We start from the raw sequence: 13525 nt of genomic DNA, 5'->3' as shown, positions 1-13525 counted from the left end.
GACAGCTGCTCAGACGGCAGCCCAACCTCCCTTCTTCCATAAAGTGGAAGCGTAAAGAACCATTCGAATACAGGAGCTCTCCACATAGGAGAGAACACACACCACATACCTGGGTTATAGACGGAAAAACCTCCATCTGGTGGGACACTAGAAAACACGGAGAGTCCACACAGGGTGGGACCCCGGCACACTGCCCCTCATTCCAGAGGAAATGGGACCACACGCAGAATCCCCCATGGAGTCATGGAGAGTGGGATAAAGAGTGGAAGCGCCTTGTGCCCAACAAGCAGATCCAGGAAGCATCAGGCACGTGCACTGTGTGCCTAGATCTGGCCCAGGAGCAAGCGGGTTGCAGAACACCCCTTACCCCAGGACCTGAGAGCTGCAGGAGGAGCAAGAAACCCCCATGGACCCTGGCTGGGGAGACAAGCAGGCTAGAAAGCCCCATCAAAGAACTCAGATACACGTCTCAGCATCGCAAACCTAGACGGCAAGATAAAAACCAGAAACATCACTTAGCAAACAAAGGTCCGTCTAGTCAAAGCTATGGTTTCTCCACTAGTCACGTAAGGATGTGAGAGTTGGACCATAAAAAAGGCTGAGTGCTGGAGAATTGATGTTTTTGAACTGTGGTGTTGAGAAGACTCTTGAGAGTCCCTTGGACTGCAAGGAGAATGAACCATTCAATCTTAAAGGAAATCAACCCTAAGTATTCACTGGTAGGACTGATGTTGAAGCTGAAGCTCCCATATTTGGGCCACCTGATGAGAAGAGTCAACTCATTGGAAAAGACCCTGATGTTGGGAAAGACTGAGGGCAGGAGGAGCAGGGATTGATACAGAATGAGATGGTTGAATGGCATGATCAAATCAATGGACATTAGTCTGAGCAAACTCCGGGAGATACTGAAGGACAGAGAAACCTCGTGTGCTGCAATTCATGGGGTCGCAAAGAGTCATCCACGAATTAGCAACTGAACAACAAGAACAAATGTCAGGGAGCAAAGGAGGTATCTAAGAGCAACCCATCAGATCTCATGGGTCATGATTCAAGAGCAAAGCAGACATCATTTTTACCAAAAGCAGGCAGAAGAAATTATATCTAAGCAGGGAGGGTGTTTGGTGTCCAGACAGAACTCAGTCAAGAAGAATACACAACCTTAGAAGTGTACCCCAAGCTGACTTTCAAGCTTGGAGTTCCTTTAGGGAGAGACCTTGGCAGGGAATTTCAAACATCAATAACTGGATTCTTAACTAGAATTACTGAGCTAAAACACACAGAGAATTACCTAAGTTCTTTACCAATAGGCAGGCTGGTGGTTCAGAGTTACAAATTAAACTCTATTTATAGAAATACTGTATCTTTGCAGACCTGAATTTGTTCTCTTGACTGAAATACCTATTCGATATCAATGCTATAGGAGCAACAAACTTGACAGATGTCATATCTTGTAATGGGATTGGGTCAGTTTAAGTCAGTCAGACAGTTCAGTCACTCACTCGTGTCCGACTCTTTGAGACCCCGTGGACTGCAGCATGCCAGGCCTCCCTGTGCATCACCAACTCCCAGAGTTTACCCAAACTCATCTCCATTGAGTCAGTGATGCCATCCAACCATCTCATCCTCTGTCGTTCCCTTCTCCTCCTGCCCCCAATCCCTCCCAGCATCAGGGTCTTTCCAATGAGTCAGCTCTTCGCATCAGGTGGCCAAAGTACTGGAGTTTCAGCTTCAGCATCATTCCTTCCAAAGAAATCCCAGGGCTGATCTCCTTCAGAATGGACTGGTTGGATCTCCTTGCAGTCCAAGGGACTCTCAAGAGTCTTCTCCAACACCACAGTTTAAAAGCATCAATTCTTCGGTGCTCAGCTCTCTTTATAGTCCAACTCTCACATCCATACATGACGACTGGAAAAATCATAGCTTTGACTAGACAAATCTTTGTTGGCAAAGTAATGTCTCTGCTTTTTAATATGCTGTCTGGGTTGGTCATAGCTTTTCTTCCAAGGAGCAAGCGTCTTTTAATTTCATGGCTGCAGTCACCATCTGCAGTGATTTTGAAGTGAGTCTACTCAAATAGAATGTGCACAATTGAGGGATTTTTGTCCTACAGACATGAATTTCATTAATATTTTAAAAGTGCTTATTGAACACCTGCTATGGAAAGATACTGTATTAAAACAGAACTCACTTTGAAAGGTTTATTTTTTTAAAATGTGACTATTTTTGTATGAAAGAATTTTAGTTTGTAAATTTCTTAAGAAATTTGAGTATGTTTAATTTTCACGTATAAAGCAGCTAAATCAGAACATTAATTGAAGTGTCAAAGTAACTGTAGTAAATGTTTTGTGTCATTTTCTTCTTTTTTCATATTTTATAGAAGAGACATATCATCTAACTAATGAAATGAGAGAAACTTTTTACTCCAAAGAGGGCTCTGATAAGTTTTTAGGGACAGTACACCAAATTCTTGAAACATTTGCTTTTTATTTTCATAATTAGTTGACCTCTAATTGAAGCAGGGTAAAAGCAATCACACACACACACACACACACACGCCTCCCTTAGCTAAGCTGTACCACTGGGTAATTTCTCTACCTGATTCTAACAATGCTAAACACTGTTGTGGATACGTCTCCCTTCTCTTCTTGGTGTTCCCTTTTTATAGTCGATAGATGGCAATGAGTTTGTATTCTATTTCTAGTCCATCAAGGTGCACTGCTTTAGGAATAGGATGGTGCAAAACATAAAATTGAAATTTCCTCTTGGGGAGGAGGAAAATTGGAACACCAACTCTCCTTCCCAAGTTTTCCCCCATGATGTGAGTGCAGTAGTTCTGAACAAAGCTTGCCATCATTTGGGCTCTTCTAACTTTCCAGGCACAGAAGAGACAGTTCATAAATTCTCCACTATGCCTCTAAGTGTATCATGAGGCCATTCTATGTTCAATCTCAGCAGATACCCCCATGATTCAGGAAACATCACTGTCTCAGATTGCAACACTGGGCACAGCAAAGTGCTGAAACAGGAGAATCAGTTAGAACACCAAGTTCCTTGAGCATCCCATGGAACAGTTCTCCAAAGGCTGCAGTCTGTGGGGAAGGTGAGCAAACAGTAGGGCCTTTCTGCAAGGATCAAAGGTGCTTCCCATGATCACAGTGATACTTTCATCTACCAAAGCTGAAATCAGAGGATAACAGACAGAGAGACACACTTAACAGATTTATTTACTTACTGATTTAACCTCAATCTAATAAAAATACTCCATGCAATGAAGAAATAGTGACTAACTACTATCAACAATTACTATGCTTTTTTGAGACCTCAACATTGCTCCATATTAAAATAAATAATGGAGGGCAAAGAAAGAGAAAAGTAAGTACTTTTATTTACCTGTGAAAACATAATCTAATTAGCATGGAGAATATCTATTGGAAACAAGTGATCATAATTTCAATTCAATCAATACTTACACATTTTAAGTGCAATAGAAAACCTGCCTTTTTCTTAATTCTTGGCTTTTAAATAAAGAATTCCTTTTGTTCACCAATCTTCTTGACTTTATGACATTTGAAGAATATTCTGCAGTTGAGCTAAAAGGAGGAAATGTTGCACACGGGAAGCCTGGAACTAACGGCAGTGGAGAGGGAATGGTTTTGGAGGGCACTGCAGGCTCCTCCTGCAATGATCCTTTACACAACTCTCCTGAAAGCTGGTGATGGAGCCTCTAACTCAACACTAATTTTGACAGAAATGTTTCTGCTTTGCAAGAGTTCCTTCATGAATACCACTAATAGTTTAAAAATGAACATTCAAAGGATTCTATTAAACTAAAATTACTGTCACTTTTACCCATTAATGATAATTATTGGTGAAAGTTCGATGGTGACATAATTCACTCTAGCTGGCAATGTCTCTCGAGAATTGCTTGTTCCAAAAACAGTCAGTCATCTATTTTCTGTATTACAGCAGTCTGTCAAATTCTTCCTGCCTTAGGGCATCCTCGCCTGTGTAAAGGCTGTCCTCAGTGTTAACTTCATTAATATTACACTGCTTCTAATTTTCTAGAAGAACACTGGCTATCTCAGGAAGGAAGCTATCCAGGAAACAATATTTTAAAATCCTATTACAAAATAATGTCTAATTTCATCTAAGCACTAATGCCTATTTATACCTTTTTCAAGTAACACATAAATATTCAATTTCTCTGGTTAATTTTCCCAGTCTGCCTAAGGGTATACTTAGTCATCATCAAAGGCCAAACACTACTGAGTTTCTTTTTACTCAGCAAGATAATCACTTCAGACTTGGAGCAACTTTCTTGACCAAGTTCAATACCACTGAATGCATTTTCTTCAATTTTAGGGATTTAATGTCAAAATGACCAAAAATCGGAAGAGAAGAGAGACGGCCTATTAATAAGGAAATAAACACCTGGCTCCCCCATACCTTTTTGACACATTGATATTTTCATATCAAAAGACACACAAACAATAGCACAGAAACGCTGTGGACAAAGCGAGGATGAAAGGTAGGAGGACAGTGGCCGTGCTGGCTGGATCGGGACCAACTGGCAGTCCCGGCTTTCGCTGGCACGTCAGAAGTTCAACTGCACAACTCTCCGTTCCAAATGAACAGAACCTAAAAAAGTCAGGTAATCTGCTGCTGGAAATGCATATCAATATTTTTTACTGATTTAACCACCAGATCCTCAGTTTGCAATGCAGATGAGCCAGTCTGCAAATGCACGCTTTGGCCACAGGAAGATTAAAAAAAAAGTTAATAGAACAGTTTTCATTTTAACTCAGTGTTACCCAACTGAAAGAACAGTATCTATAGATTACTGACATATATTAGGAGTTGGAGATTTTTTCTCAAAAAACCAGTAGCAAATACGAGACAAACGGTGTGTGTCCTACTCACTCAGTTCTGCACTTGTACCACAGAGGCAGCCATAGACAATATGTAAAGATATGAGTGTGGCTATCTTCCAGCAAATATTATTTACAAAAATAAGTGCAGGCTGACTTGGCTCAAGAGCTGTAGCTTGATCTACATTTTTACTTTCCATGTAAATAACAATATGCTCAACTGAACACAAAAGGAAAGAGATGTCTTTCAACCAGCTAACTATGTATCAATTTTTTGGCAAATCTTCTAAGTGTCTTTCTGGGTATTTACTATGTGCACACAGTGTGCTAGGTCCTATAAAAAGAAGAATGCATAAGGCCATGCTCTTGAAAAATGCACAACCTATTAGAAGCATAAGACTAAAGCAAATAAAATGAGCATAACCAAATATTCAATACATAATTAATATGGCAAGATTATATTAGTTTATAAAAAAGAGACTGTCTACAATCAAGGGCAAATTTTCAGAGAAGACTTTTTGGAGAATACAAGAATTGTTAAATCACATTTTGTAAGATTCAGTCAGTTAAGAATTAGGAAAAAAGTACTGATGGCAGAAAGAACATCTGACATAAACTCAGAGAAGTAGTCATGACTAGGCCAGAGGTGGAGTGGATGGTATAACCAGTTCAACACAGAGGAGGAGAGTCACTGAGAAGTTCAAGGTTACAGTCTCTTATCTGTAAGCTCTGCAGTCAGCTATTTCAGAACTGAAGTCTTGCAGACTGTGGAAAGGTTAAAAGGTGTACACATTGTAAAATCACAACAAACCCGGAGCAACTTAGAGCTGCATCCTCTAATTAAAAATCGTATTATTTCTGCAGCACGAATATTCACATTGGATGGAGCCGCCTATCAATTCAAGTCAGGTTTGGCATCAAATCAGTTTGGACACAAAAGTTTTTGATTTTCAGAGCACCATACATTTTTGAGTTGTAAAAGGGGTTGTAGATATATTTACTGTTCAAATGACCTAAACAATTCTGTGTTGGTTGAAATTTTCTCTGATTGGCTGCCCTGCACAAATATATATATATATATATATATGTATATACATACACACACACACACATATATATAATAGTTGAAAAAAAGGTGAAATTTATATCATCCCTGATATGTGTGTATACATATGTATAAATAGTGTAAAGTGATAGATTGGATAAAGTAACAGTCGGGTTCAAAAGTCTATACCCTCTGGATCTAAAGCAACTGAAGGTTTATGGAGGCCTCTGTTTCTCAGGGTAAATGCTAAAAAAAGAGATTTATGTAACGTTTAAAGAGAATGCATTAGACTATGGAAATGAGATAAGTTTTTTAAAAGACAGAGGTTTGTGATCATGACTGAAAACAAGACAATATTCAACATCTATCTCTGAAATTAAGGATAACAACTTTCCATCAAATACAAATAATAATTCCACTCAGAACTGGCAATCTGACATGGAAGGGCTCATGGTGACAATAACGCACTGTTTGGAAAGTGTACAGTGTATTAATAACTACTGATTAGGGAGACGTTATCTAAGGAGTACTCAAGATTATACATAAGGATGATGCTATTGTGATCGAGTCCTCAACTACATACAATAAACACAGCTGATGTTATTAAAGTTATAGCATCTTTGCACTGTAATAAGATCAAAATTATTGACTCAGCGACTGAACTGAACTGAACTGAATATTATATAATTCTCAGAAGAAGGGCAATGCAAGTGATTTTTAAATACTGGATAAGCCATAAACCAATTAGTGTGAAGATGTACCATAATGATGTTTAACAAAGAAGGACACATTTAAAGTAAAAAAAAAAAAAAAGAATCAAGGTTTCAAGGTTCATGGTGCTAGAGAAGTTTGCGAGCCTCCTCTTCTAATTTCTCTTTTCTGGGCCTTTTTCAAGGAGACAAAATGGCACGTGAGCACTGCGCAGCCACACAGAGAAGACATCTGTGAGGCACACAAAAGCTGCTCTCTGACTGAGTTTCCACAATTGAAGCTGTGCTTTCCAGTGAGAGACTTCTGCACACAAATGAAAACCTGCATTGTACTGGTGAGACTCTAGGAAAAGTCTCCCACCAGACAACCCTTGATTCTACTTCATGGGGTCTCAGTCTCAATACACTCAGGAAAAACAAAAGGTCACAGGGTAGAGCTGGGGGTGGGGTGTCTCAGGTCACTTGAGCTCCAGTAAAGCACACAAAGGTATCTGTGCCCTTCCAAAAACACGGCACAGTGAGTCCCTGGGTCCCTAACCTCCAACCTGGGTCAAGCAGTGAAAATCCTGGTGACATTTTTGCTCCCTTCAGAGCTACTGAGCCATGGGCTCAGAACTATCCAGACCACTGAAAAATCCCTCCTCCAAATCTTCGAACGAGCAGAAGACTCAAAGAAGCATCAGGGAAGCACTCCTAATTTGGCAGTCCTCTCAGAACTTCCGAGGACAAAGGGAAGCGCCTCTCAAAGGTTTTCAGAGAGGACAATTCTCCACATAGGTATAGTCCAGTGCCTGTCACCAATTACTAAGGTTGTTTTGGTCCCGTTTTTCTCTATAATGGTTAAGTCGTCACCAGTAAAGGAATAACAAAATATGCAACCTTTGGGTTATTAACCTTATATCATACTAAATGAAGTAAGTCAGACAGAGAGAGACAAATACTATGTGATATTACTTATATGTGAAATCTAAAGAAATAATACAGATCTCCTTATTTACAAAACAGAAACAGACTCACAGACATAGAAAACAAACATCATTACCAAAGAGGACAGGAGGAGGGGAGGGATAAATTAGGAGCATGGAATTAACAGATACACACCACTATATATAACATAAACAACAAGGATTTACTGTACAGCACAAGGAACTATATTCAATATCCTGTAATAACCTATGTGCGCATGCTGAGTCACTTCAGTCACGTCTGACTCTTTGTGACCCTATCGACTGTAGCCCACCAGGCTACTCTGCCCATGGGATTCTCCAGCCAAATACTGGAGAGGGTTGTCATTTTCTCCTCCAGGGAATCTTCCCAACCCCAGGATCGAATCTGCATCTCTTAAAGGGTAATAACCTATAATGGAAAATAATCTAAAGCTGTAAACTTGAAATAATACAGTACTGTAAATCAACTATAGGCCAATTTAAAAATTTTTAAGAAATAAAAATAGAAATATGAACTCTGGTCAGAAAACATGAGTGCTGGCTTGCTAAATTTGTGACTGTGTACAAAAGGAATTAATTGACTCTGATAAAAACAGTCTCCCAAGATCATTGCAACTATTACATGCAGTAATGAACATATTCAGAGCCTGGAAAACAATATGTGATCTATAAAATGGTTGTGGGTAGTAGTAATAATAACAGTAATATTGGATGTTATTGCTTTTATTACTAGTATCATTAGTATTATTTCATAAAATCTGAAGGTAAGAAAAAAAGCAATACCAATTTATTATATTCTTCTAAGTAGAGAAATAAATTACTGTCTCTCATGCATCATCAATAGCCAAAAGATGCTACAAAACTGACAGCACCAGGAAAGAGAAAGTCTATAAAACTAGGCTATATGCAATTATGGAAAATAATCTAAGTTTTATATATATGTAGAGGAAAGGGTAAATGTCAGTCCTTTGTAAAAGCAAGTACACACATTAACTGCATCTCTGTTAAGACTGGCAGAGACATTCCCAAGCAGTATTTCTGTAATATGCATTTCCTCTAAAATGGAGGCCTAATTGCTTAGTTATTCTAAATTGCAAAATAGAAAACAAAGGAGCAGTTTTGGCCATGTGGGTAAACAACAGATTTCTAAAAGCTAATTATCTCTTTATTTAATAGACTGAAGTTGTACCAAATGAGACATTTAAGTCTAATAAATAATAAACAAATTGCAACCTAAAGACTAAAATGTAGAAACTGCTCATATAGTTTTTATTGCTCCATTAAATAAGCTCTTATTTACTTCCTCCACAAAACATAATTATATAACACTGGGTCCATTTCAAGACCATTCTGATGCACAATTTAAAAATTAAGTGAATCAACTTACATACTTGGGAAATCTTAAAGCATAATACTTGAATTCTATTATCAAACACCCTATTCTTTCCCATGATTAAGAAATCGAAGTGCAGTTTTGAAAAAGTCATACATAATCACATAAATTCACTATTGGTCTCACTAGAAATGATCACATATAATGATAGCTATGCACTTTAAATAAATTTTAGTGTCTATACTTACAAATTTCTACATCAGATATTTAATACTTTCAGTATCTTGCAAATTAAAATAACTCAAATTTAAACATCAACCTTAGAAAATGTATTCAAAATTCAACCAATTAAACAAAGACATCTTGAAAATGCAGTTGTTTGTTTGTTTTATGTAATATCAAACCATTCAACAGAAATAACCACAAACTGCACATGTGAATATTTAAGAGACCTCCAGGCTCATCATTTTCAAAGAGAACGAAAATGAGACAAACAGCCTTTTAATCCCATCACATGATAACACGAGATGTGGTGCTGCTTAGTCTTGCTGCTCTAAAGGGTTTTTAATGCTGCATTTTTCTTCTCAGTAAAACTTAGCGCACTATTCAGTGTTTATTTTCATTCTACTAACAAAAATAACATTCTGAAATGATAGTGATAATAAATAGTAGACTTGAAAATAGTTGTTTGCTCTCTTGCCAAGGGCAATAGTGATTTACGATGGATAAGAAAGAGCAGGAATTAAATTTACTCCACTACCTCAGGTGGTGATGCAAGAATTTGTACCTCTGTGAAAATATAGTTGTTATTTGCATGATGAAAATACTACAGTCATAAAAATAGGTGGAAGGTAGCTCCCTGTGTATTTAGGGCAGGGCTGGGTTGAAGATTTTTCTCCCCTCTATCATTCAGGGGTATGTGTTCTACACACAAAAAGAAGACAAAACAAACAGTTCCTGATCCAGAGAGGTGACAAACACAACTGTAAATTAAACAATGTGCCCTTCTATTTTCTTTAGATAAAAGGAAAGTCAGGCTGGTAACTTCTACAAAAATTACAGTAATAGTATGTTCTCTATGAAAACAAGAACACCCAGAAAGAAATACATGAAATTTTAGATGATCTTCACAATAAGATGTTTAAAAAGTTCACAATATTAGCATATATAGGATAGTAAATCTCATGAGCCTATTTATCCTAACAGTTTATAAGGAGTTTTGTAACCAATACTTTAAATTAGTAAGTCTGCTATCTTAATATTCTCCTTTCTGAGTTCTGAGGACCAAAATTCATCAAGTGCACTCACCAACACGGCCAGTCTCCATTTCTATCTCATTATCTTGTCTTACTTTACTTCACATAACCTTTTTATAATCTGAAATTATCTTATATATGTGGTTATGTATAAGAGGTATAAGATAATTACAAATATAAGATAATGACCCTCCTATTAGAATTTTAAACTTCATTACAACAGAAATCTTATTTGTCCTTATTTATCACTGCAATTCTAGCACACTGAGGAGGGAAAAAAACTGTCTGAATAAAAGAAACAAAAGTGGCATAGCTATTACTTTTTTCTGTACCAGTAAAATAATAATGGAAGACCTCAGCCCTTATATTTTTCATAACAATATAATATCCAATGACAAAAAGCATGTTCTACGTCTAATATGGAAAGAATAAGGTTTCTTCATATTTGTACTGTTTTTAAATATGAAGAAAGGTATCAACAAATCAGTAATAATATATTTGATACTTAAATGACTTACTTGGTTATAACAGCTACAATAATATTGAGACTGAATACCTTGTTTTTCTATGCTAATAATCATGGTATGTTTAAAGCAAAATTAAAGACCATTCAGAATAATCATTATTTACTGGGATTTCAGAAGAGGTCTTTTACTTTAGTGAGAAAATTATATGTTTATGTACCATAAAATTTGGGATATAGCCCTAGATTCTAGATTCTTTAAAATCCTATAGTCTATAAGAAAAAACTTGAGTTCCAAAATTTTCAAATGTTTACAAAAGAACTACATCAAAGCTTTCTGTTGTACCAAAAGTTGTATCATCTTTTATCAAAAGGCTTTGATTAAACCTTTTAAAAGTCACACATAATACATAATATTTTTAAGATGTATTAAAGTATTTATTTAATAGTTTATGTAAGTCAATGTCAGCCAGAATATCCTTTAAAGAATTCTCTCCTGGAAAATGACGAATGTATGGCATAAATGGGCCTCAGCATCTAAAGGTTTTGGAAATTCCTATCAAGTGAGATGGAGAAGGAAATGGCAACCCACTCCAGTGTTTTTGCCTGGAGAATCCCAGGGATGGGGGAGCCTGGTGGGCTGCCGTCTATGGGGTCGCACAGAGTCGGACACGACTGAAGCGACTTAGCAGCAGCAGCAGCAGCATCAAGTGAGAGCCTTACATTTATTTGAGACTCATCCATGATACTTTTCACACCATGATGGGGGAAGAATAGTATGAAAAATGTTCTATAAAATAATCCAGTAGGTCATAATTAGCAAAGGATGCAACAGAAAACTTTAATTTATTTTAAAATAAAAATATTCAATTTATTTTAATAATTAAGAATAGAAAAGTAACAACCTTAACACAATATAAACAAACTATTGGCCATAAATGATGGTTAAAAATAGAACAGTTTTGACAGAACTCAGAAACAGATTCTAGCATATTAAAAATTACATGTCAAATATATAATAACCAAGAAAGAATTACAAATAAATGGAGAAAATAGTATTACAAATAACTTAAACTGAAAAAAAAATTGAAGTAGAATAAGAAATTATCAAAGGAACGATTTTCTAAACTTAGCTATGATAGGAAAAAATCACAAAAGCAAAGATTACAATAAAATATTACATAAAAAGGAAGCAATTTACATGTGGAATCTAGAAAGATGGTACTGATGAACCTATCTGCAAGGCACATGGAGACGAAGGCAGAGACTGATGGGCACAGAGGGGAAAAGAGAGGGTTGGAAGAACTGAGAGAGTAGCACTGAAACATATGCATTACGGTATGTAAAATGATTAGGTTGGTGCAAAAGTAATTTTGGTTTTGCATTGTTGGGCTTTGCCATTTGATACAGTAATACATGGTTATGTTATCTAAAAAAAAAGTAATAAAAAATTTTAAATGTAAATATTGATACATAATGAATACATAAATCTATGAGAAAAATAAGACAACGCCACTCACAAAGGAAGAAATACAAATGCACTGTAGACATTTGGAAAAAAGTTCAGTTTCAGTAGTATTCACAGAAATGCAAGTTAAGATAATAAAATACAACTTTTTAATCTATTAGGTTAACAAAAACCTTACAAAATGAGAAATATCAAACCAAGGCACATTCATAAACTAAATATTAAAAGTTGGTGAAAGTAGAAAAATATTTCTGGAAATCAGTTTGGTAGCATGCACCAAGAATCTTAACACTATTTAACCTTTTTTCTTTCATATTCTAATAATTACAAACACTTTTCAATTACTTATGCATTAGGTATGCATAAATAACTATCACACAGAAAAGTTGAAAATAAATATTGCTCTATGACCTCATACTGACAAATATAAAATTAACTGCAAGTTAAATGAGACATGATACTTCCAATGGATGCAATAACATAGATATTAAAAGTTACAAATTAAAAATCACAATTTACATAAAATGAAGCATTCTGGAAATTCAGGAAGTAATGTGAGACACTAAACTGTCTGTTGGCTAGAATCATGTAACTACTGTTAAAAGATAGAAGCTTTTAGAATTGAAAGAAAAACGGGTCAAGATACTAACAGTGATTCTTTGGATTATGGTCTTTTGATTCAAATACTTTTTAGGTATCTTCTATAACATGAAATTACTGTTTTCAAATTGGAAAATAAAATAAACTTAGGGCTTCTCTGGTGGCTCATAAAGTAAAGAATCCACCTGCAATTCAGGAGACCCAGGTTCGGTCCCTGGGTCAGGAAGATCCCCTGGAGACGGGAATGGCCACCCATTTGTCTTCTACAACATGAAAATATTATTTTCAAATTGAAAAATAAAATAAACATAGTTATCTTTAAAAATGGAAGCTTCCTTCAAAAGAAAAAGAAATTTAAATGAAAATATTATTAAGATTACATTGGATACGAGGTTCATTAAAATTTTTGCTTCCTATCAGGTTTCAACTTTCCAGGTTGATTGCTAAGAGGCTTTGTATGACAGACCCTTAGGTAAAATCCCCATACAATACACAGTCAATCTGCCATCAAGCAACCCATCCAGATGACTTGTTAACCAAAACTCAATGAACTAATAATGTACAAACACCTGAATGTCTGGTAAACTAGACAGTAATATATTATTTTAAAAGGTTTCCAGAAGCATCTTTTAAAAATCAATGCTAAATTGTCCTGATCTACATTATGTTAACACTTTAAGATATTTCTGAGAAGACTTTATGAATTTCAAGTGTACTCTTATAAAAAGAAATTGTGCTTGGACGATTTTTTAACCCCTGGGAAAAACTTGTGCAATATATTATGGTACTCAGCTTGCTTTATTAAAGACAAAATACGTCTCTAAAAATGGAAGTG

At 36.2% G+C, this 13525-nt stretch overlaps 1 protein-coding gene across 13 annotated transcripts in view; it reads right to left on the bottom strand.

The window, feature by feature from the left end:
- The window catches only part of DIAPH3 (diaphanous related formin 3), a 560663-nt gene that overhangs the window by 163440 nt on the left and 383698 nt on the right, over positions 1-13525 (bottom strand). The window contains exon 26 of one of the 13 annotated variants that reach the window (XM_086328461.1): positions 11387-12953. The exons of the other annotated variants lie outside the window; for them this stretch is intronic. Coding sequence (XP_086184587.1) covers positions 12910-12953 — 44 coding nt within the window. The 3' untranslated portion in view covers positions 11387-12909. Of the gene's footprint in view, positions 1-11386; positions 12954-13525 lie in introns of those variants that run through there. 13 annotated transcript variants of the gene reach the window in all.

Source organism: Bos grunniens, chromosome 12, assembly GCF_055505025.1.
Source record: "Bos grunniens cultivar Pamir isolate PY7600 chromosome 12, Bosgru_T2T1.0, whole genome shotgun sequence".
Classification (NCBI taxonomy): domain Eukaryota; kingdom Metazoa; phylum Chordata; class Mammalia; order Artiodactyla; family Bovidae; genus Bos; species Bos grunniens.
The sequence above is the reverse complement of the archived record's forward strand: the minus strand, read 5'-3'. Positions and strand labels throughout refer to the sequence as shown.